General features: G+C 45.3%; 1 protein-coding gene across 2 annotated transcripts in view; it reads left to right on the plus strand.

The window, feature by feature from the left end:
* LOC135909841 (uncharacterized) overlaps nt 1–19,319 on the plus strand; it is a 274,704-nt gene that overhangs the window by 232,013 nt on the left and 23,372 nt on the right. For both annotated transcript variants that reach the window (XM_065441885.1, XM_070529765.1), the window contains one exon: nt 19,199–19,305. In XM_065441885.1, the coding sequence (XP_065297957.1) occupies nt 19,199–19,286 (88 nt within the window). In that variant the 3' untranslated portion in view covers nt 19,287–19,305. The remainder of the gene's footprint in view (nt 1–19,198; nt 19,306–19,319) is intronic.

The following is a 19,319-nucleotide window of genomic DNA, read 5'->3' on the forward strand; positions in this document are numbered from 1 at the left end:
GTCTAAAGATATTGCGGAATGAAACATCCATAAGGAAAGCACTATACAGCAACTGCATTCCACGAATCTGCTTGCTGCTTTCAGAATACTGGGCTACTTATCCCACATGTATACCACCCCATCGTCACTTAAGTGAAGTGGTATCCTGCACATACAAGAGGGATGAGTACGGGTTGCACTGCACTTCAATGCCAATCAGTGCTAGCGCAGCGGAAGGCTTGCTGTTGTCACGAAAGAGCCATCTATAAGTGTTCTGTGTGTTGAATACAATACAGGAAATAAGTTAAAAGAGAATTTGCGTAAAGCACAAAATAATGTGTCTTCAAAATACTGAAATCAACAACAATAATGCAGCATAGGCTTGAACAGTTTCCAGGTAGTGATTAATATCTCAACTGAAGAGCTTATCAAACATCAGTAGTATTTGTAAGTTCCACACTGTAGTTTCGCGTTCGATTTTTCTGCCACACCTAATTATATTGGTTTATCTTTTTCTCTCTTCATTTTTTGGGGTCAGTTGCCGTCGCAAGGGTTCCCAAAATGTATTCTGCAGGACCGATGGGTTCCGTTAATGGCACTTTAGAGTTCGGCGAGATGTCAAAGTAAATCCAATGTTCCTTTCAGTGCATTTTCGCATTAGAGCTTGAATTAAAGAAATTAACAGCATCACATCCCCGCTTCGGTAGTCTTCACGGATAAGATAATCGCGACAGTGGCAAGGGTCACTCGTGCCTGTTTTTGAACGAAAACTTAAGGTGACTTGAAAAGCGGTCTGCAGAGCTTGCTGTTGGGCGAACAGGTGCGCTTCTCTTTTGCTTACTAATGATTCTGTTAATATTAGGGTTGCAGTTTCAACTTTTTATTTGAGAATGATTCTAATGAGCATATGTTTACGAATCACTTAAGTGGACCAGTACATCAGCGTAATTGCATCATTGCACTATTTGCGATAAGCATGTCATGGTATCATGTTGAGAGCCACCAAGTGGAATGGATGTATTTTGCTCTGAAAGTGCCCATCAACACTATGGAAGATGCTGAAATTGTTGCTGCAATGATAAATAATGTCAGTCTCTGTGGACTGTGCCAAAACAAGCATGCTGCGCTATAAGCCACGGGTTAAATGCTGAGGCAAGAAAAACATTGATTCAGCTGTTCAGCATGCTTATGCCCTATGTATCTTAATGGTAAACAAGACAAAGTAAATGATAAAAGTCAAGACGTGCTTCCATAACAGTGCCTTATCTCTCTGACGTACCTGTAAAGTAATATGGTGAGAGGTGAAGCTCGTTAAAAGAGACGTTTGGGCGAGTTGGGCGCGCTGTTCAGTTTCAAAGAGAGGGGAAGGACGTGCATTTAGTCACAACTTACCAACAAAGCCACTTAAACTGTGAGAAGATGCTGTGTATTCCTGAAAAGTTGTGAAGTGGCAACGCTGTCTTGAAGTTGTTGCACTAGCTTGGCATGACGTTACAGATTTTGACGCCATTTGCTCATGCTTAATAAAATTTTTGACTAAATATGAACGCATTGTGTTCCAAAAGAGCCAATGAGTGAATTCGGAAATTTTTACTTCTGCTTAATTACAATGGCCTAAATGCTAAAAAGTGCTTTCCGATCTGTGATGTCACACAGACTGGTTTTGGTGTCAAATTAAAAGAAAGCTTTGATCGTGATTTTATCTTCTGGTAATCATCCCAGCGGTCGCTGCAAAATCAATGAAACAAATTTTAAAGGTACTTTTTATTGTAAGCTGAATAAGTACATATCTTTAGCGTCTTTTTGATGTTGCAAGGTAGGCATGCACTTGCAACGCAACTTATAACACTCTTTGTTGGGAAACATATTTTTCGTATTGGTAACCAGCATTTAATGTGTCATAATATTTAGCTTTCAGCTTCTTTACCGGATTTTATTGAAACGAAGATTGTTTTGTTAGAACCGTCTGTTTTGTTTGGTAATCTATGGCATCTTTAAAAACCTACAATTCTATTTTCTGTTGTGGGGTGTAAATGTGCTTCTAATAGGAAAGTGTGTGTGTGTGTGTGTGTGTTTGTTTAAAGCCATGTAATGGGACTGATTATTTCCTAATCAAAGGATTGCAATTCTTTCACATTCCTTTATCATCCACCATGCATGTCTGGTACTTTTCGTTTTGAGCAAAGGATGCTATCACTTGTATTTTGTTAGTGATGTAAAATCATGTTCTCTGTGCTGTATGCACTGCTGTGTGAATTTCATCATTCCACGCTTCATGAAAGTCGCTACATTCGTATACAAACGAGCTCACTTGTGCCAAAGCTGTGCCAAAGAGCAGTGAACAATGCGCTTTCCTCTGTTTTTGAACAACGGTCGGTTACTATATGTAGCGCACACCCTTGTCCTATTGCGGCATCTATGCTTGTTAGTATTTTAGCTCCGTGATTTCGCTCCTATCCTGTCGTAAAGAAAGCATACATTTCATCAGTAAGCCCCCATTTGGAAAGAACTATTTGTACATTTTAGTGATTTTCTATCTTGCTTTCTGTACTACAATTTGTGCCATTGCACTTTCTTGTGGTATATCATGACCACTTGCTATAACATGACAGCAGAATACTGGTAGACCAACTAGTTTCTTTTTTGTAACATCTTTTTTTGCACTAAGAAAATGCTATTGAAATGGCGGTGTGAACATGTTTTAATGTTGGAATTCAAATCGGAATAGTTCCAGCGATTTGTTTTTTCTCCACTTTACTACGCTAGTCCTTTCTTTAGGAGTTAAAAAATATAGGTTGTCCAAAGGGTGTACAGGAAGGGGGAACTGGGTGAAGCTGACCATGCTGTTTGTGTGGAGGTTGCTTATAATGCTGGAATCCGTGCAGCTGGTGACATTTGGTTTGTGACGCATCCAGAGTCAGAAAATATGTTCTTGAGCATAAACACTCTTTCGTGTGAAACCAAGGTGGCCTGAAGTGTGGTTGTCATTCATGTTGCATAGTACTTCATTGTGGCGGCTCTTCGAGAAAACCAAAATGCCGGTGCCTATCTAGCTCTTATAGAGGATGCCATCAAGAGTGTGAAAATGGCTACGTCCTAAGTACTCATGCGCAGCCGCGACGAATGCCTGTAAGCTTTTCTCCTTCTGCTGTTTGGATAAGGAGGTACCAATGTATTGAAATTCTGGAGACACCAAAGTGATTTAATGATGGAAGTCAGCAGCGTCGCATCCGTCCTTCAGACGTGGCAATCACAAATGACATTCAGTGTCAGTGTGTGGTCTACTGTTCTAATATTAAACTATGAAATCATATTTCTGTAGACTCAGAGCTCAATGTGCAAGTATAACAGAAAGATCTGAAGATTGATAAGCTAGCATAGTGAATGGCGACCAAGGCTATTGTGAAGAGGTGCCCATAGATGTACAGACAGAAAGCATTGCTCTGGGCGAGATGACTGCCAGGCACTCTTGCTCGGCCACTGTATACGTGTGCTCGGAACAACCCCGGGAGCTGCTAGCATATAAGATCCCGTGCATGTTTTTGCCAATGTACTGAACAAGTACAGCCCTTATGCCAGCAAAACTTGTATTAATGCAAGCTCCTATTGGAAGTGGTGAAGGTTAGGTGGCGAAATGAAAACATATGCTTTAATTGGTGAAATGAGAATGGCACTTCGCGTCCTAGTCAAAGAAAACATTAGCAAATGTGGCAATGAATCGTCAAAGTATAAGCATAAGCCTAGAAAACTTCATGGCTGCTTGACATAGTGAGGTTTCTTAAATGCCTGTACCTCACATAACAGTTTGTTGTTCACGAAATTGGCACTTTGGAATGAGCACAATGCCGTCTTCCTCCAAGTTTTTTTTAACCAAGTGCAGACGCTTGTTTTCTCGCTAAATGGTGCGTGAAGATTCCTTCGTCAAGGTAACACATGCAATCTTTCCATTTCAAGCCGCACAGTATTGTTTCTATGAACCTTTTCAACATTGTATGTTACAGCCCAAAAGGCGTGAAGTTAGATTGAAATTGCCTGTCGGCATTACAAATGCTGTTTTTTTACTTGTCAACCATGTGCATTAGAATTAAGCAGTAACCGGACCAAAGATTAGCAGAGGAGAGGTAAGAGGCTGGGAGAAACAAACGACGCATTATCATTTGCTAACTTGGTATATTGCTATTTAGTTAGCAGTAATCAACACGAACTCAACATGTGCCATCTTTATTTTCCACCAACCTCTCTGCAGCTGCCTAAGAGCTTGCCTAAGATGTTCCCTAAACCACTCCTCCGCCTAGCATTTCTTTGGCTTGATTGCTGATTATCTCATGCTCTATGGGCAACACACATCAGGGGTTTTGTCAGATTTTTTGGGTAGATCCTTTGTTGAAGCAATGGCAGGTGCAGAATTCAATAAGTGGTGGACGATTGTGCTCGGCAGTCGAATATCGAGCAGTTCTTCAAAAGGAGGGCACCAATGCACAACGCTTGTGCTCATTGGTGAATTAGCCACAATGGAAAATACCTCTTAGTACATATAGAGCAGGTTATTAGCTTCATCTGTATTTGGAAGATGTGTAAGGACTGCAAAGGGTATCGGCAAGTCTTCTCGAAATTGGGCAAGGCCTAAACATTGAGGCAGCACCACCTCTTCAGTGAAAACTTTATTTCTCACAGCCATATGCATCCATTCAATGCCAAAAGCATTCAATGCATAACCAACACAATTATATTTAGGCAGTTCGCATGTATAGTGTCCACTGCATCATCAAATGATATGCAAGTAGGAAAGAAGTACTAACATATATCATAGATAAAGCAAGCCCAACTGTTATTCCGGATGCAGAAATCGTACTTGCATGGCAGGACAAGTCTTACAAGAGCTCAGAAGAAACACTTCTACTCACACTGAGTTGTCCCATTTTGCAATGATCAGTGGCACGACAAAAATACAAAAGTTGATCCCGCAAATTTCATCGTGTGTGAAATGAAAAACAGCAAACTTGTTAAAAACTTCATCTACCAAAGAGACGTCTCCTTTACAAATACTAACCGGGTATAATGACCCACCACTTTCTCCACAAAGCTTGTGCATTGGTCCTAACGAAACATATCCTTGCATGCCAGAAGTCCTCTAAACACCAAGCTCGTGACGGAAGGTGCTGCATCTATATCAACTGAAGTCATAATATAGACACTCAATAAGCACATGAACCCAACTCTTCACCATACAAATAGTTGGAGGTGTCTGAGCTGGCTGTGCACATTTCGTGCTAATTACTAAACAGTGTTATTGGCTTCTGACTTTCCTTTCCTTCCCTCTTCTCCGCCCTTAAACTGGCTCTCTTAACTACTACACGCAGAGACAAAGCAACAGCGCGCGCATTAGATCCTATACATGAGATGAATATTTACAATTATTATTAGCGTTATAATTATATTCGAGTGCTGATTGCCGTGTTATAGTTTGTTAACGAAGCTTCCCCTCAAGTCTAAATATTGTAAGGCAGTTTGTCGTGTGCGTTTCATGGACACGCATGCTTATATCGCCTTCCGTTTCCCTGCCACGGTTGCGCTTTAAAACCATGGCGCTGCAATATTGCTTTCCTCTCCTTCCTTCTTCTCCGCCCTTAAACTGGCTCTCTTAACTACCACACGCAGAGACAAAGCAACAGCGCGCGCATGCCATCCCCATAGATGAGATGAATACATATATATAGAAATGTCTCACTCATAGCTCTCGTATTATAGCCTTCTGAGCCATTTCCTTTTTTTTCTTTTTTTTCTTTGAAAGAAGTCCTATTAGGGTTATTATAATTACACGAAGGTATTTCGCCCTCGCCAGCAGCAGTACTTGAGATAGCTATTCTGGCGGCTAGCTTCCCACGCTATGCGTGCCGCCCTCGCACTTGTTTAAGCTTTTCCTAGACGCTATAGCTATACTATACCCGCGCAACCTTGAGCGATCGGAAAGCGCGTTTTCCACTCTTTGCCGGCGGAGAGGGGAGGCTTCGTTCCGGCTGCGAAGCTCTCCACATCTCTGTAAGGTGCCTGGTGGTGGTCTCGTGCTGACGATGCCCTCTCGGTGAGCGCATATTTCCCCCTCATCTTTTAAGAGGTTCAATACATACAAGCATTTGTCTCGCAAACCAGATTTATTTCAAGGGAATTCTCCATGTCTCAATAATTTCTCTCGTCGTATTCGAGTGCTGATTGCCGTGTTATAGTTTGTTAACGAAGCTTTCCCTCAAGTCTAAATATTTTAAGGCAGTTTGTCGTGTGCGTATCATGGCCACGCACGCTTATATCGCCTTCCGTTTCTCTACCACGGTTGCGCTTTAAAACCACGGCGCTGCAAGTTTGCTTGAGAGACTTTCCTTTCCTTCCCTCTTCTCCGCCCTTAAACTGGCTCTGTTAACTACTACACGCCGAGACAAAGCAAGAGCGCGCGCATTAGATCTTATAGATGAGATGGATATTTCCAATTAGTATTAGGGTTATAATTATATTCGAGTGCTGATTGCCGTGTTATAGTTTGTTAACGGAGCTTCCCCTCAAGTCTAAATATTGTAAGGCAGTTTTCATAGTCTCTAAAGCCGCTCGAGTTCACGCTGCTCCTCTGGCGGCCATTTTTCCAAGAAAACATCAGTCCCTTTCCACATAAGTATGAGGCTCGGAGCAGTAGCTATGGCGCTTGAAAGTAACCGGTGGCTTGACGAACGAACCGACTGAGCTACTTTTCCGGGCAACATTGAAGGGTCACGAGTTCAAATCACATGTTATGTTCCTTTTTTTCTTTCCTTTCAATGTCTTTTTCTTCATTTTATCACTGTACGGAAACCCTCCTAAAAAAATTATATATCGTCAATTATGTGTGGCCAGAAATATGCAGGTCATAAATACCAGGTTCTCTAGCTGAGTGCCATCCATGCGGTATAACCGAGCTCAGATTGGTCCACCTTGACTGATCAAATAGGGCACTACTGTAGGTTAAATGAGGCGTACAACTCCTGCGGGACCCGCCGTGGTTGCTCAGTGGTTATGGTGTAGGACTGCTGAGCACGAGGTCGCGGGATCGGACCCCGGCCACGGCGGCCGCATTTCGATGGGGGCGAAATGCGAAAACACCCGTGTACATAGAATTAGGTGCACGGTAAAGAACCCCAGGTGGTCGAAACTTTCGGAGTCCTCCACTACGGCGTGCATAATCAGAAAGTGGTTTTGTCAAGTAAAACCCAATAATTAAATTTTTAATTTAACTCCTGCGGGGACGGCAGAGTATCCGTCTCCCGTGCAAGAGGACCGTGATTCAAATGCCGGTGCGGCGCAATTCTCCACCGGAAAATACAAAAAAAACGTGTGTTGAGAAAATTGCACAAACAGGCCTGGAGTGCGGCCTGATCCCGGTGACCACAACCGGTAACGCACTCTCTCACCAAAGCAGGATTGGTCACCCTGGCGCAGTACTCGGCCACAACCTCCTCTATTAATACAACAATCACACCCCGGCCCTCAGGCCCGAGCAGCCGCGAAGAAACTGACCACGGCGGCGGTCAGATCTGTGATGCTGCAGAGGGTGCTAAGAATACCTGGCTCCGGACAGGCCGCCATTGGAATCTGAACCTGGCAACGTTTAATGTTAGAACGTTATCTAGTGAGGCGAGTCTAGCAGTGTTATTGGAGGAATTAGAGGGTAGTAAATGGGATATAATAGGGCTCAGTGAGGTTAGGAGGACAAAAGAAGCATATACAGTGCTAAAAAGCGGGCATGTACTGTGTTACCAGGGCTTAGCGGAGAGACGAGAACTAGGAGTCGGATTCCTGATTAACCCGCCGTGGTTGCTCAGTGGCTATGGTGTTGGGCTGCTGAGCACGAGGTCGCGGGATCGAATCCCGGCCACGGCGGCCGCATTTCGATGGGGGCGAAATGCGAAAACACCCGTGTGCTTAGATTTAGGTGCACGTTAAAGAACCCCAAGTGGTCAAAATTTCCGGAGTCCTCCACTACGGCGTGCCTCATAATCAGAAAGTGGTTTTGGCACGTAAAACCCCAAATATTATTATTATTATTCCTGATTAATAAGGAAATAGCTGGTAACATACAGGAATTCTATAGCATTAACGAGAGGGTGGCAGGTCTTGTTGTGAAACTTAATAAGAGGTACAAATTGAAGGTGGTACAAGTCTATGCCCCTACATGCAGTCTTGATGACCAGGAAGTCGAAAGCTTTTATGAAGACGTGGAATCGGCGATGGGTAAAGTCAAAACAAAATACACTATACTGATGGGCGACTTCAATGCCAGGGTAGGCAAGAAGCAGGCTGCAGACAAGTCAGTGGGGGAATATGGCATATGCTCTAGGAATAGCAGAGGAGAATTATTAGTAGAGTTTGCAGAACAGAATAATATGCGGATAATGAACACCTTTTTCCGCAAGCGGGTTAGTCGAAAGTGGACGTGGAGGAGCCCGAATGGTTAGACTAGAAATGAAATCGACTTCATACTCTGCGCGAACCCTGGCATCATACAAGATGTAGACGTGCTCGGCAAGGTACGCTGCAGTGACCATAGGATGGTAAGAACTCGAATTAGCCTAGGCTTGAGGAGGGAACGGAAGAAACTGGTGCGCAAGAAGCCAATCAATGAGTTAGCGGTAAGAGGGAAATTAGAGGAATTCCGGATCAAGCTACAGAACAGGTATTCGGCTTTAACTCAGGAAGAGGACCTTAATGTTGAAGCAATGAACGACAATCTCATGGGCATCATTAAGGAGTGCGCAATAGAAGTCGGTGGTTACGCCGTTAGACAGGAAACCAGTAAGCTATCGCAGGAGACGAAAGATCTGATCAAGAAACGCCAATGTATGAGAGCCTCTAACCCTACAGCTAGAATAGAATTGGTAGAACTTTCTAAGTTAATCAACAAGCGTAAGACAGCGGACATCGGGAACTATAATATGGAAAGAGTTGAACAGGCTCTCAGGAACGGAGGAAGCCTAAAAACAGTGAAGAAGAAACTAGGAATAGGCAAGAATCAGATGTGTGCATTAAGAGACAAAGCGGGCAATATCGTTACTAATATGGATGAGATAGTTCAAGTGGCTGAGGAGTTCAATAGAGATTTATACAGTACCAGTGGCACCCATGACGATAGTGGAAGAGAGAATAGCCTAGAGGAATTCGAAATCCCACAGGTAACGCCAGAAGAAGTAAAGAAAACTTTAGGAGGTATGCAAAGGGGGAAGGCAGCTGTGGAGGATCAGGTAACAGCAGATTTGTTGAAGGATGGTAGTCAGATTGTCCTAGAAAAACTGGCCACCCTGTATACGCAATGCCTCATGTCTTCTGAGCGTAGCGGAATCTTGGAAGAACGCTAACATAATCCTAATGTATAAGAAAGGGGACGCCAAAGAATTGAAAATGTATAGACCGGTCAGCTTACCATCCGTTGCCAACAACGTATTTGCTAAGGTAATCGCAAATAGAATCAGGAACACCTTAGACTTCTGTCAACCAAAGGACCAGGCAGGGTTCTGTAGAGGCTACTCAACAATAGACCATATTCACACTATCAATCAAGTGGTAGAGAAATGTGCAGAATATAACCAACCCTTATATATAGCTTTCAATGATTACAAGAAAGCGTTTGATTTAATCGAAACCTCAGCAGTCATGGAGGCATTACGAAATCAGGGTGTAGATGAGCCATATGTAAAAATACTGGAAGATATCTATAGCGGCCCCACAGCCACCGTAGTCCTCCACAAAGAAAGCAACAAAATCCCTATAAAGAAAGGCGTCAGACAGGGAGATACGATATCTCCAATGCTATTCACAGAATGTTTACAGGAGGTATTCAGAGGCCTGGAGTGGGAAGAATCGGGGATAAAGGTTGATGGAGAATACCTTAGCAACTTGCGATTCGCTGATGATATTGCCTTGTTTAGTAACTCAGGAGACCAATTGCAATTCATGCTCACTTTCCTGGAGAGGCAAAGAAGAAGGGTGGGTCTGAAAATTAGTCTGCATAAAACTAAATTATTGTTTAACAGTCTCGAAAGAGAACAGCAGTTTACGATATGTAGCGAAGCACTGGAAGTGGTAAGGGAATACATCTACTTAGGGCAGGTAGTGACCACGGATCCGGATCATGAGACTGAAATAACTAGAAGAATAAGAATGGGTTGGGGTGCGTTTGGCAGGCATTCTCAAATCATGAACAGCAGGTTGCCACTATCCCTCAAAAGGAAAGTGTATAACAGCTGTGTGTTACCAGTACTCACATATGGGGCAGAAACCTGGAGGCCTACGAAAAGGGTTCTGCTGAAATCGAGGACGACGCAACGAGCTATGGAAAGAAGAATGATGGGTGTAACGTTTAGGGATAAGAAAAGAGCAGATCGCGTGAGGGAACGAACGCGGGTTAATGACATCTTAGTTAAAATCAAGAAAAAGAAATGGGCATGGGCAGGATATGTATGAGGAGGGAATATAACCGATGGTCATTAAGGGTTAAGGACTGGATTCCAAGGGAAGGGAAGCGTAGCAGGGGGCGGCAGAAAGTTAGGTGGGCGGATGACATTAAGACGTTTGCAGGGACAACATGGCCGCAATTAGTTCATCACCGGGGTAGTTGGAGAAGTATGGGAGAGGCCTTTGCCCTGCAGTGGGCGTAACTAGGTTGATGATGATGATGATGATGATGATGTTATTGGTTTCTACGTCTCTCCGCATTTTTCTGTTCCCTTGCTTTCTGTTCTACTTTGCATCAAGAAAAATATGTTTAGTAAACCTAAGCACCGTCTTTCCTAAGAGTAAATTCTTTTGAAGTATATTCCAGTGCCCTTATTTTCATAAGCTACACCAGCTACTCTTCAAATGGGGCGATGCATCACTAGGGAGCTACTGGGGAGAGGGCATTCAGTGTGCCCAGAAAACTAGTGATGATGTCAGTGTAATCGGAAGCAGGTGAATTGATACAGGTAAGCTAAAGTGGCTTCCTAGAGTTGAGTCCTTTGGGCACTGAGTGCCCAGGATACACCCACTTGGCCACATAGATATAACCGATTGTCTATAGCTCGATGGTCAATGTCGGTCGCAGTATTTAGTTGTGTGACCCGGCTTGCCGCCTTAGCACAAGCAGAGGGCAAAGTTCAAAGTGCTGATGAAACTGTTGAGCCACAGCCATGTGTTGAGAGTAAGGAAACTTCTCTTCGGAAGTCATAGGCAGTAACCAGTATTTGTGAAGGAAGGTCGCATGGGTACTGATCAAAACGTCAATCAAAAGGGTCACTGTAGGATGTTTGGGCCAGGTGATAATGCAGGCTGTCTCTGTAGCTGCTACAGTAGGCAATGTCTACCGGGTGCTGCCAAGGAACCAAAGTGGGTGCACAACCACTGTATCAAAGCATTCGAGATTTAATGTTGTACCGTATAACATGGATGTGCTAATGGCCATGGAGATGGGAGGGTATTCTCCATTTCGGTGGGGCGGAGGAGCAAAAACAGCCATACACTGAGATTTACGTGCACGTTAAAGAGCCCCAGGTGGTCCAATTTCCAGAGTCCCCTACTACGGCGTGCCTCATAATCACAAAGTTGTTTTGGCAAGCAAAACCTCATAATTTTTACCTCCCATCTCTACGGTCTATTGTAAACAGACCATGGATATAGCGAAGGAAGCCAATATTTGGCTGGACCGACCCTGTGTCCGCCACAGAAAGTGCCAACCCGTCTTATTCATTAATCTTATATCTTTGAAGTAACCACTTTGTGTTCAACAACATTTTGTTTACACAGTATATTTAGGATATACTCTTGTTGTTATTTCAGAACCTTCTATAAAAATTGATGCTACAAATTGCAATTTTAGCTGCTGCATAATTTTCTCTAAGATGCTTTGGCCATTTATATCACTGTGTATGTCGTTGCAGGATTGTACATCATATTGGGCTTTGCAGTCCATAGGTCTGCTTTTGTACATATTTGTACAGGCCAAATAAGAAAATGCATGGTACATCCAGTTGTGTTTTCCCTTGCCTTTGTTCTTGAGTAGCTGCACTGTTATCAGTGTTACGCATCCCCTGTTTTGAGTTATGGAAAGTAATAAAAACAATTTACTGGTCACCGCTTGCTAAAGCAGTGGAAAAGAGTTTAATTTTGCTTGATTGGTGTTTTCATCATAATAGCTTTACGGCGATAAAACTACTTATTCTTTGTAAAGCATCTTGCCTAATTGCAATAAAATGTGAGTTAGAAAATGAATACCACAATATCTGCTGCACAATTGCTTTACAATTGCAAATCTTTACAATTGCTCTACTACTGCAAATCTTTACAATTGCTCGATCTTCAGCTTGTAGTTAACAATGAGAAGTGGCCTTTTAACAAATGCGCCAACATGTAATCTTTATAACTCTTGCCCCATTCAGTGTAGACAAAATTTCCCTTGCTTTGTCTGTAACTAGGGGTGTCATGAGAAGCCAACAAACAAATTTAAGACATGGGGGAAATTACTTCTACTTACTAACTGAATTAAAGAAATGGTAAATTAATGGCAATGAAAGTGGATGAAAAACTTGCCGCAGGTTGGAGACGCATTACGTCTTCGCATTACGCGTGCGATGTTCTACATCCACCACCAAGGTTTGTCAATGGTGGTGCTGGCTAACACTCCCAAGGTTAGTTCTAGTAGTAAAACATCAATTCCCCAGAAAGTGGATGGGGTAGTTCAATTGGTTAGAGCATTGCACGCGTAATGCGAAGAGTGAGACCGTTCCCCACCTGCGGAAAGTTTTTCATCCACTTTCATTGCCATTAATTTATCATTTCTTCAATTCAGCTAGTAAGTACACCTCATTTCCCATATGTTATCCTTGGTGTCTTTGTTGGCTTCTCATGATATGATTAACGAAAATCGGGCCTCTCCGTCAACCCCCTTTCTTTACATCACTAGGAGTGTGTAGTTCTAGATTCTTGGCTATCAAGTTTCCAAGTTGCCCTTTCAGCAGGCAGTTCACCTCCCATAAGAGCATTTTTGCAATAGTGCTGCCCTTCGGAATTAGGTTTACAACGGATCACTTCATCCGACGCATAGGACAAATAATTGAGGCCTATATATATTGTTGCATTGGAAATGGTAATGCCATGTAGTGTGTAGGACATAAAACTTGCAGTCTAATACAGTTACAGAGTTTGGTGCCCAAAAAGATGGAAATGCAGTCAAAGGTGGCGGCATTGTACAGAATAATGTTAGGAGATACTGATATGAGAAAATTAGTGGCCATTGGGTAGTGTAGGGGTTGAGGAGGACTTCGAGATGAAAAACCTAAGAGGTTTATTTACATTATTTACAGTGAGAGCCAATTGACAGTCTTAGAGTCATTACGGGCCGGCAGCAACTCGGACGCTGCGGCCCGTCGCAAAGAAGTTCGAAAGAGAAGAATCAAGGAATGCTCTAGGAATGCTGTCTCTGCTGCTCCCGGTCTGCGTCTTTTAAGCCCTTCGGTGTCGATAAAACACGTCACGTTCGGCCAATGGGAGAGCCCGCTCAGGTGAAGTGATTTTCGGCCAATGGTAGGCGCCCGTGCGATGGAGTCACACCCGGCGAAGAGAGTCGCTGCTGGGTTGTTTGTCCGAGGGCTTTCTTCTCCCTGCGGTCTTGCCTTGCCGACTTGCAATGCGCCGTCACCATAGAGGGAAGGAGACGACGCCGCCAGGTTGTCACGGCGTATTACAGCCGTCTTGCTTCGGGACCCACTTTACCCGCCACAGTGCCAGGCTCTCGCTTTACTTTCGGGAAGAGCCAAGCAGTGAATAGCTCCACCGGCTGCACACGAAGTGGGGTCTGCCAACTTGTTTGCACGTGCCATGCCTCAGGAATGTGGCATCCGTGTTTCTGCGCTCCTTAATTAGCTGTGGTGCGATTCGATGTAGTCTGGGGAACTCGAAGTAGGCTCAGGAAACGGTCCCATATCTAACAGCTCGTCCTCACCCCGGAAGTTCGGAATGGCCGGTGAACTCAATTCGCTGGCCATGAGGAACGCTGAAAGAACCTGCAGGGTACTGGTGTCGAGCCTCGTTTGACGAACTTCGGGATCCTGGGCCCTGGAGAACGTACGTCAAACAAACAAAACAACACAGCGCTACACGACGTGTGAGCGCAGGCTCTTCACCCCTGGCTCGCCAGGCTATTACAGAGTCAAAATGAACCCTTATCTTTTATTTCCCCAATTTTGACAAAGCAGTTCCAAGCACCTTTCCAAACCGCTATCCATTTCTCTCCGAATGCCGACAGGGCCAGTGACATTGTTGTTGCAAAACAAAAGGTCGTTGTCGTTGCAAACGAACAATGAAAACAGCCCAACATACTTAAGTGGCCTAACTACACGAACAGCATGTTTCCAACCCTAACGCAGTGGCGTACTTATCTCACGTATTGTTGCCACTGAACAGTCTGGCCATCTTCACAAGTACGTACGTACAAGCGCGCTAACCTTGTGGTCACTAATCAGAACGCGTACTTGCGTCGTAAGCAAACTTTTTATTACGCTTACTCACGTTTCGTCCTTTAGTCCCTACAGGACACGTAACTTACGCGAGCAATTAAACTTGCGGGGCTTACGCACTCCGCAGCAGCCTTAAAATGATGCGTCTTCTAATAATTACTTTCATGAACGCCAACTAGAGAAGTCAGAATACGGCTGCCCTCAACACACACGGGCAACCAAGTCATAAATCTGCTTCCTTCCGTCCACACAGGACACGTGCTCATGGAACTAAGAACACTTCTCAGTGCAACTGATGCACTTACTGAAAACCTACGCGGTTAACCTTAGAAAATAAAAAAACGCTTATAAAAAAAAGAAGGTTAACTAAAACACACGCGCGCTACGATAGGCCTCTCACCGATAACCTTGATACTCAGGTTACTTACACAAACAAAAAAGCCTATCTACTTATTAATGAACACCTCGCGATACTACATGTTTACAAAAAAATGCGTCTTTCAAATCTCGAGCTTCTCAAACAAAACATAAACAGAGCTCATACCTTACATATTGCAAGAAACTTAAATCGCGAAAATTATGCGAGTGCTCAAAAATAAACCAAAACAACGTTTTACTTCTACGGAAGCTCTGCCTTCCGTTCCAAACGTGTTCGACTGACTCCCTTTTGAGCCGTACTCGAGCTGGTCGCGGTTTGAAAGCTATTCTGGCTACCGGGGAGCAACATAAGGGCTGACTCACTATCAGCTCCCCCAAGACGTTACAGTCCCCTGCCAATTTGCGCCCTGGCACCCCACTTTCATCATGACCTTGATTGACCGCGTCGCTACTCCCCACCTGGTCTCGTCTTGCCACCTTGCGCTTCTTCGTACTGCACGCTGAGCTTCGAAGAGAACGACGGAACGGCGAGGAATTTAACTGCCCCGTGCCCTTTGTCCGCGTCCATGCAGAACATGCTTCGCGGTCCCCCTTTGACCGGTGGCTCTAACGTGTTTGATGCGTCAACATCGTCAGCGACGACCGCACCTTTCTCCTCGCGCCCTACCCTTTTGGGTCTCTCGCCGTCTCTGTCGACGATACATTAGTCACCGCATTCCTATCTTTAGCGCGCTTCTTTCTGCGGCGCTTGCTCTTTGCATTCTCTTTCACGTCGACTGCCGGCGCCTCATGCTGGCCGTTACACATCTCATCGGCCCGGATCAGTCTCTTACCCGCACAGTCTGAGTGATTATCATTTAAATCGACTCTATCTTTGCCTCGACTGGCTGACAGCTCAACCGACTCTGGCACAATGCAGCAGGCTTTACTCGAGTTATGCAACTCGCACTCTTGCGAACTGCCCTCTACTGCATTGCCCAGCTCACGCTGTACATCGGCACACAGCACGTCGGTATCGATCGCTGTCTCACGCGCACAGTCCGAATGATTAATAACTGAATCATCCCTATCTAGGCTATCTAGACTGGCGGAGAGCTGCACCAATCCCTGAACAATGCCGTTGTATTCTCTTGAGCTACGCAGCTCGCAATCCTGAGAATCACCCTCAACTGCATCGCTCAGCTCGCACTTCACTTCTGCACGCAGATCTGGCTCTACATGGGTGCTCGTGTCTATCGGGTCAGCAGTAGCCTTTTCTTCGCCAGCAACCTCGCTAACATTACAAGCGACGCACACGCGTGGTAACTGTGCCAATTTGTTCGCAGCTGGCCTAGCTGTCTCTAGAGTCATCTGTTGGCCCCGCACCTCGTCGCTCTCACTGCGGCCTTTAACGGCCTCTGTTGTCACTAAGGCATCGGTAGCAGCTAGCCTTTTCCCTTCACTTATGAATGTGCAGCCAATCTCACAGGCACCACTCTTCTCGTCGGATTTTGGCGAAAATCCGCTAGACACTTCCTCATTCTTGTGCTCTGTACTGCCTACAGAATTTTCAGACAGCCGTTGTCTCTGTGCCTTTAACTGATCAACATATTGTAGCTCTTTTATCAGTGCTGCCTTCTCTCTCTCGTGCTTTTGCTCACGCTCACGCTTACGTTCTTGATACTTACGTTCGCGTTCATTCTCACGTTCGTAATGCTCACACCTAAGAGTAAGTTCTTGAAGCTCACGCTTCCGTTCATTCTCGCGTTCTTGACGCTTACGCTCACTCACGTTCGCGACGCTCACGCACACGTTCACGACGCTCACGCTCCCGTGGTTCTTGTATCACCTCCCCAGCAAGCTCAATGCTTTTATCATCATTGCCACTATCTTTAATCGCCTTTATGATGGCTGGCGTTTTCATCTGTTCGTCCGCCTCAACTCCCAAATCGTCGCACACCAACAACAAATCTAACCTCGTCAACCTTCTAAGATCCATGGCAGCTGCCCCGACTGGTGGTTAGAACTGTTTTCCATAATTAATTTGTGCAAATACACAATGCAACAAATTCCCGATTCCCAGAACTATCAAAATGAACACACATTTGAGTGGCGGATCAAAAGGAAAAAAACCACGCCCTCACTTACGGTTGTAGCACCCTGCCATCTGGTTCATTGGTCCGCTGTTCCCGGTTCCTCAGGGCTCCCTGGGTCGAAGGCTCGCTCTTCTTCGCTACTCCTAGTTCCTTAGGACCTCTTTCGACGAAGGCTCTTTCTTCTTCGTTCTTCCCGGTTGCTGGCGACTCCTTTGGACGAAGGCTCTTTTTCGCTGTTCCAGGTTCCTCTGGATTTCTCTTGGCAAAGGTTGATCCGTAGCGCTGCCACCATTTGATGCATTTGGAGGCGATCCGACCACTAGCAACCAGTTGTAGGAGTTCAGGAGGACTTCGGGATGAAAAACTTGGGAGGTTTATTTACATTATTTACAGTGAGAGTCAATTAACAGTTTTAGAGTCATTAAGGGCCGGCAGCAACTCGGACGCTGCGGCCCGTCGCAAAGAAGTTCGAAAGAGAAGAATCAAGGAATGCTCTAGGAATGCTGTCTCTGCTGCTCCCGGTCTGCGTTTTTTAAGCCCTTCGGTGTCGATAAAACACGTCACGTTCGGCCAATGGGAGAGCCCGCTCAGGTGAAGCCATTTTTGGCCAATGGTAGGCGCCCGTGCGATAGAGTCACACCCGGCGAAGAGCGTCGCTGCTGGGTTGTTTGTCCGAGGGCTTTCTTCTCCCTGCGGTCTTGCCTTGCCGACTTGCAATGCGCCGTCACCATAGAGGGAAGGAGACGACGCCGCCAGGTTGTCACGGCGCATTACAGCCGTCTTGCTTCGGGACCCACTTTACCCGCCACAGTGCCAGGCTCTCGCTTTACTTTCGGGAAGAGCCAAGCAGTGAATAGCTCCACCGGCTGCACACGAAGTGGGGTCTGCCAACTTGTTTGCACGTGCCATGCCTCAGGAATGTGGCATCCGTGTTTCTGCGCTCCTTAATTAGCTGTGGTGCGATTCGATGTAGTCTGGGGAACTCGAAGTAGGCTCAGGAAACGGTCCCATATCTAACAGCTCGTCCTCACCCCGGAAGTTCGGAATGGCCGGTGAACTCAATTCGCTGGCCATGAGGAACGCTGAAAGAACCTGCAGGGTACTGGTGTCGAGCCTCGTTTGACGAACTTCGGGATCCTGGGCCCTGGAGAACGTACGTCAAACAAACAAAACCACACAGCGCTACACGACGTGTGAGCGCAGGCTCTTCCCCCCCCCCCCCTGCTGCCTTGCACGCGATGAAAGATGGCGCGCTTCCGTCCTCTCTTGCTCACGTGAGATCGAGCCACCATCCTCTCCACTCGTCCTCTCACGCTTTCACTCGGAACCTACAGCATAAAGGTCGCTGCTGCGGTAGTATGACACCTGGACTTTATATGGAACGTCAGGACGACGGCGGAAATTCGCCTGGACGATTCTATGATCCCTATTTCAATAACAATAAACCAAGGTTATCTCTGGAGTGAGCTTATTTTCAAGGTGCCAATATTATTCAGATATTTTTATGCTAAAAGCACGTTCCACATTTATTACCTCTGCAAAAGCAACAGTGACTCCGTCTACTAAAATTTTTGGGTCGTTGCGGCACGGGAGTATTTCGCGTACACCCGTGGTGCGTCGTTGCGACGCTGTCAAGTGGCACATTGACTGCGCAACGCCGGCAGTTTATGCTGTAAAGCGGAGATTCAGATTAATGCTATAGATGATAACCGAGGAGCTCAATTTTTGTTAGTCATATTAAGTCAGAGAACTACTGGCTGTAATTAACGGTTTGTTTTAATTGACATGCAGAGGATCATTAGGAAACGGGGAATCAAAGCCGAACCAAACGCCACACCCTCTGCATGGCACGTGCGGTACTTTACCATTAAGCTACTGCAGCAACCATCATTCCATCAAGTGTCTTGGGCGTTTCTGCATGTGTGTGCTACACGATTAGCATATGAAGACTCATAGTTATGATGCCTGATGTGAAATGGTCTTTTAACCGTAGGTGTCGGATAGTATGTGACCTTGGTATCAAGCCACTGGCCAATGATGTTTTGTATTCTACGCGTACCTCATGGCATCAAGGCTGCCAAAGTCAAGGCATTCGCTACTCCATGAGCGAGAGGAATGAGATCGGTTCTTTTGTAGCTGGGAGCGCAACCGCCATCCGCTACATAATGCTTACAATGGCTTAGAATTTGAGTGTCTTAATTTGAATATACGATAGTGTGGAATATGTATATTTTACAGCAAAGTGTCTTTCATATTGTGCAGGCCGGGTGATCGTCTGCGAAGCGCCAGTCCGAAACTGGTGCCCATCAAGAAGCGTCCGCCTCCAAGCAAGCAATCCAACTGCCGCTAGAGTATCCACTGGTTCCGAAGTAAGGAATTTTAC

The sequence above is a fragment of the Dermacentor albipictus genome, unplaced genomic scaffold (assembly GCF_038994185.2).
Source record: "Dermacentor albipictus isolate Rhodes 1998 colony unplaced genomic scaffold, USDA_Dalb.pri_finalv2 scaffold_30, whole genome shotgun sequence".
Lineage (NCBI taxonomy): Eukaryota > Metazoa > Arthropoda > Arachnida > Ixodida > Ixodidae > Dermacentor > Dermacentor albipictus.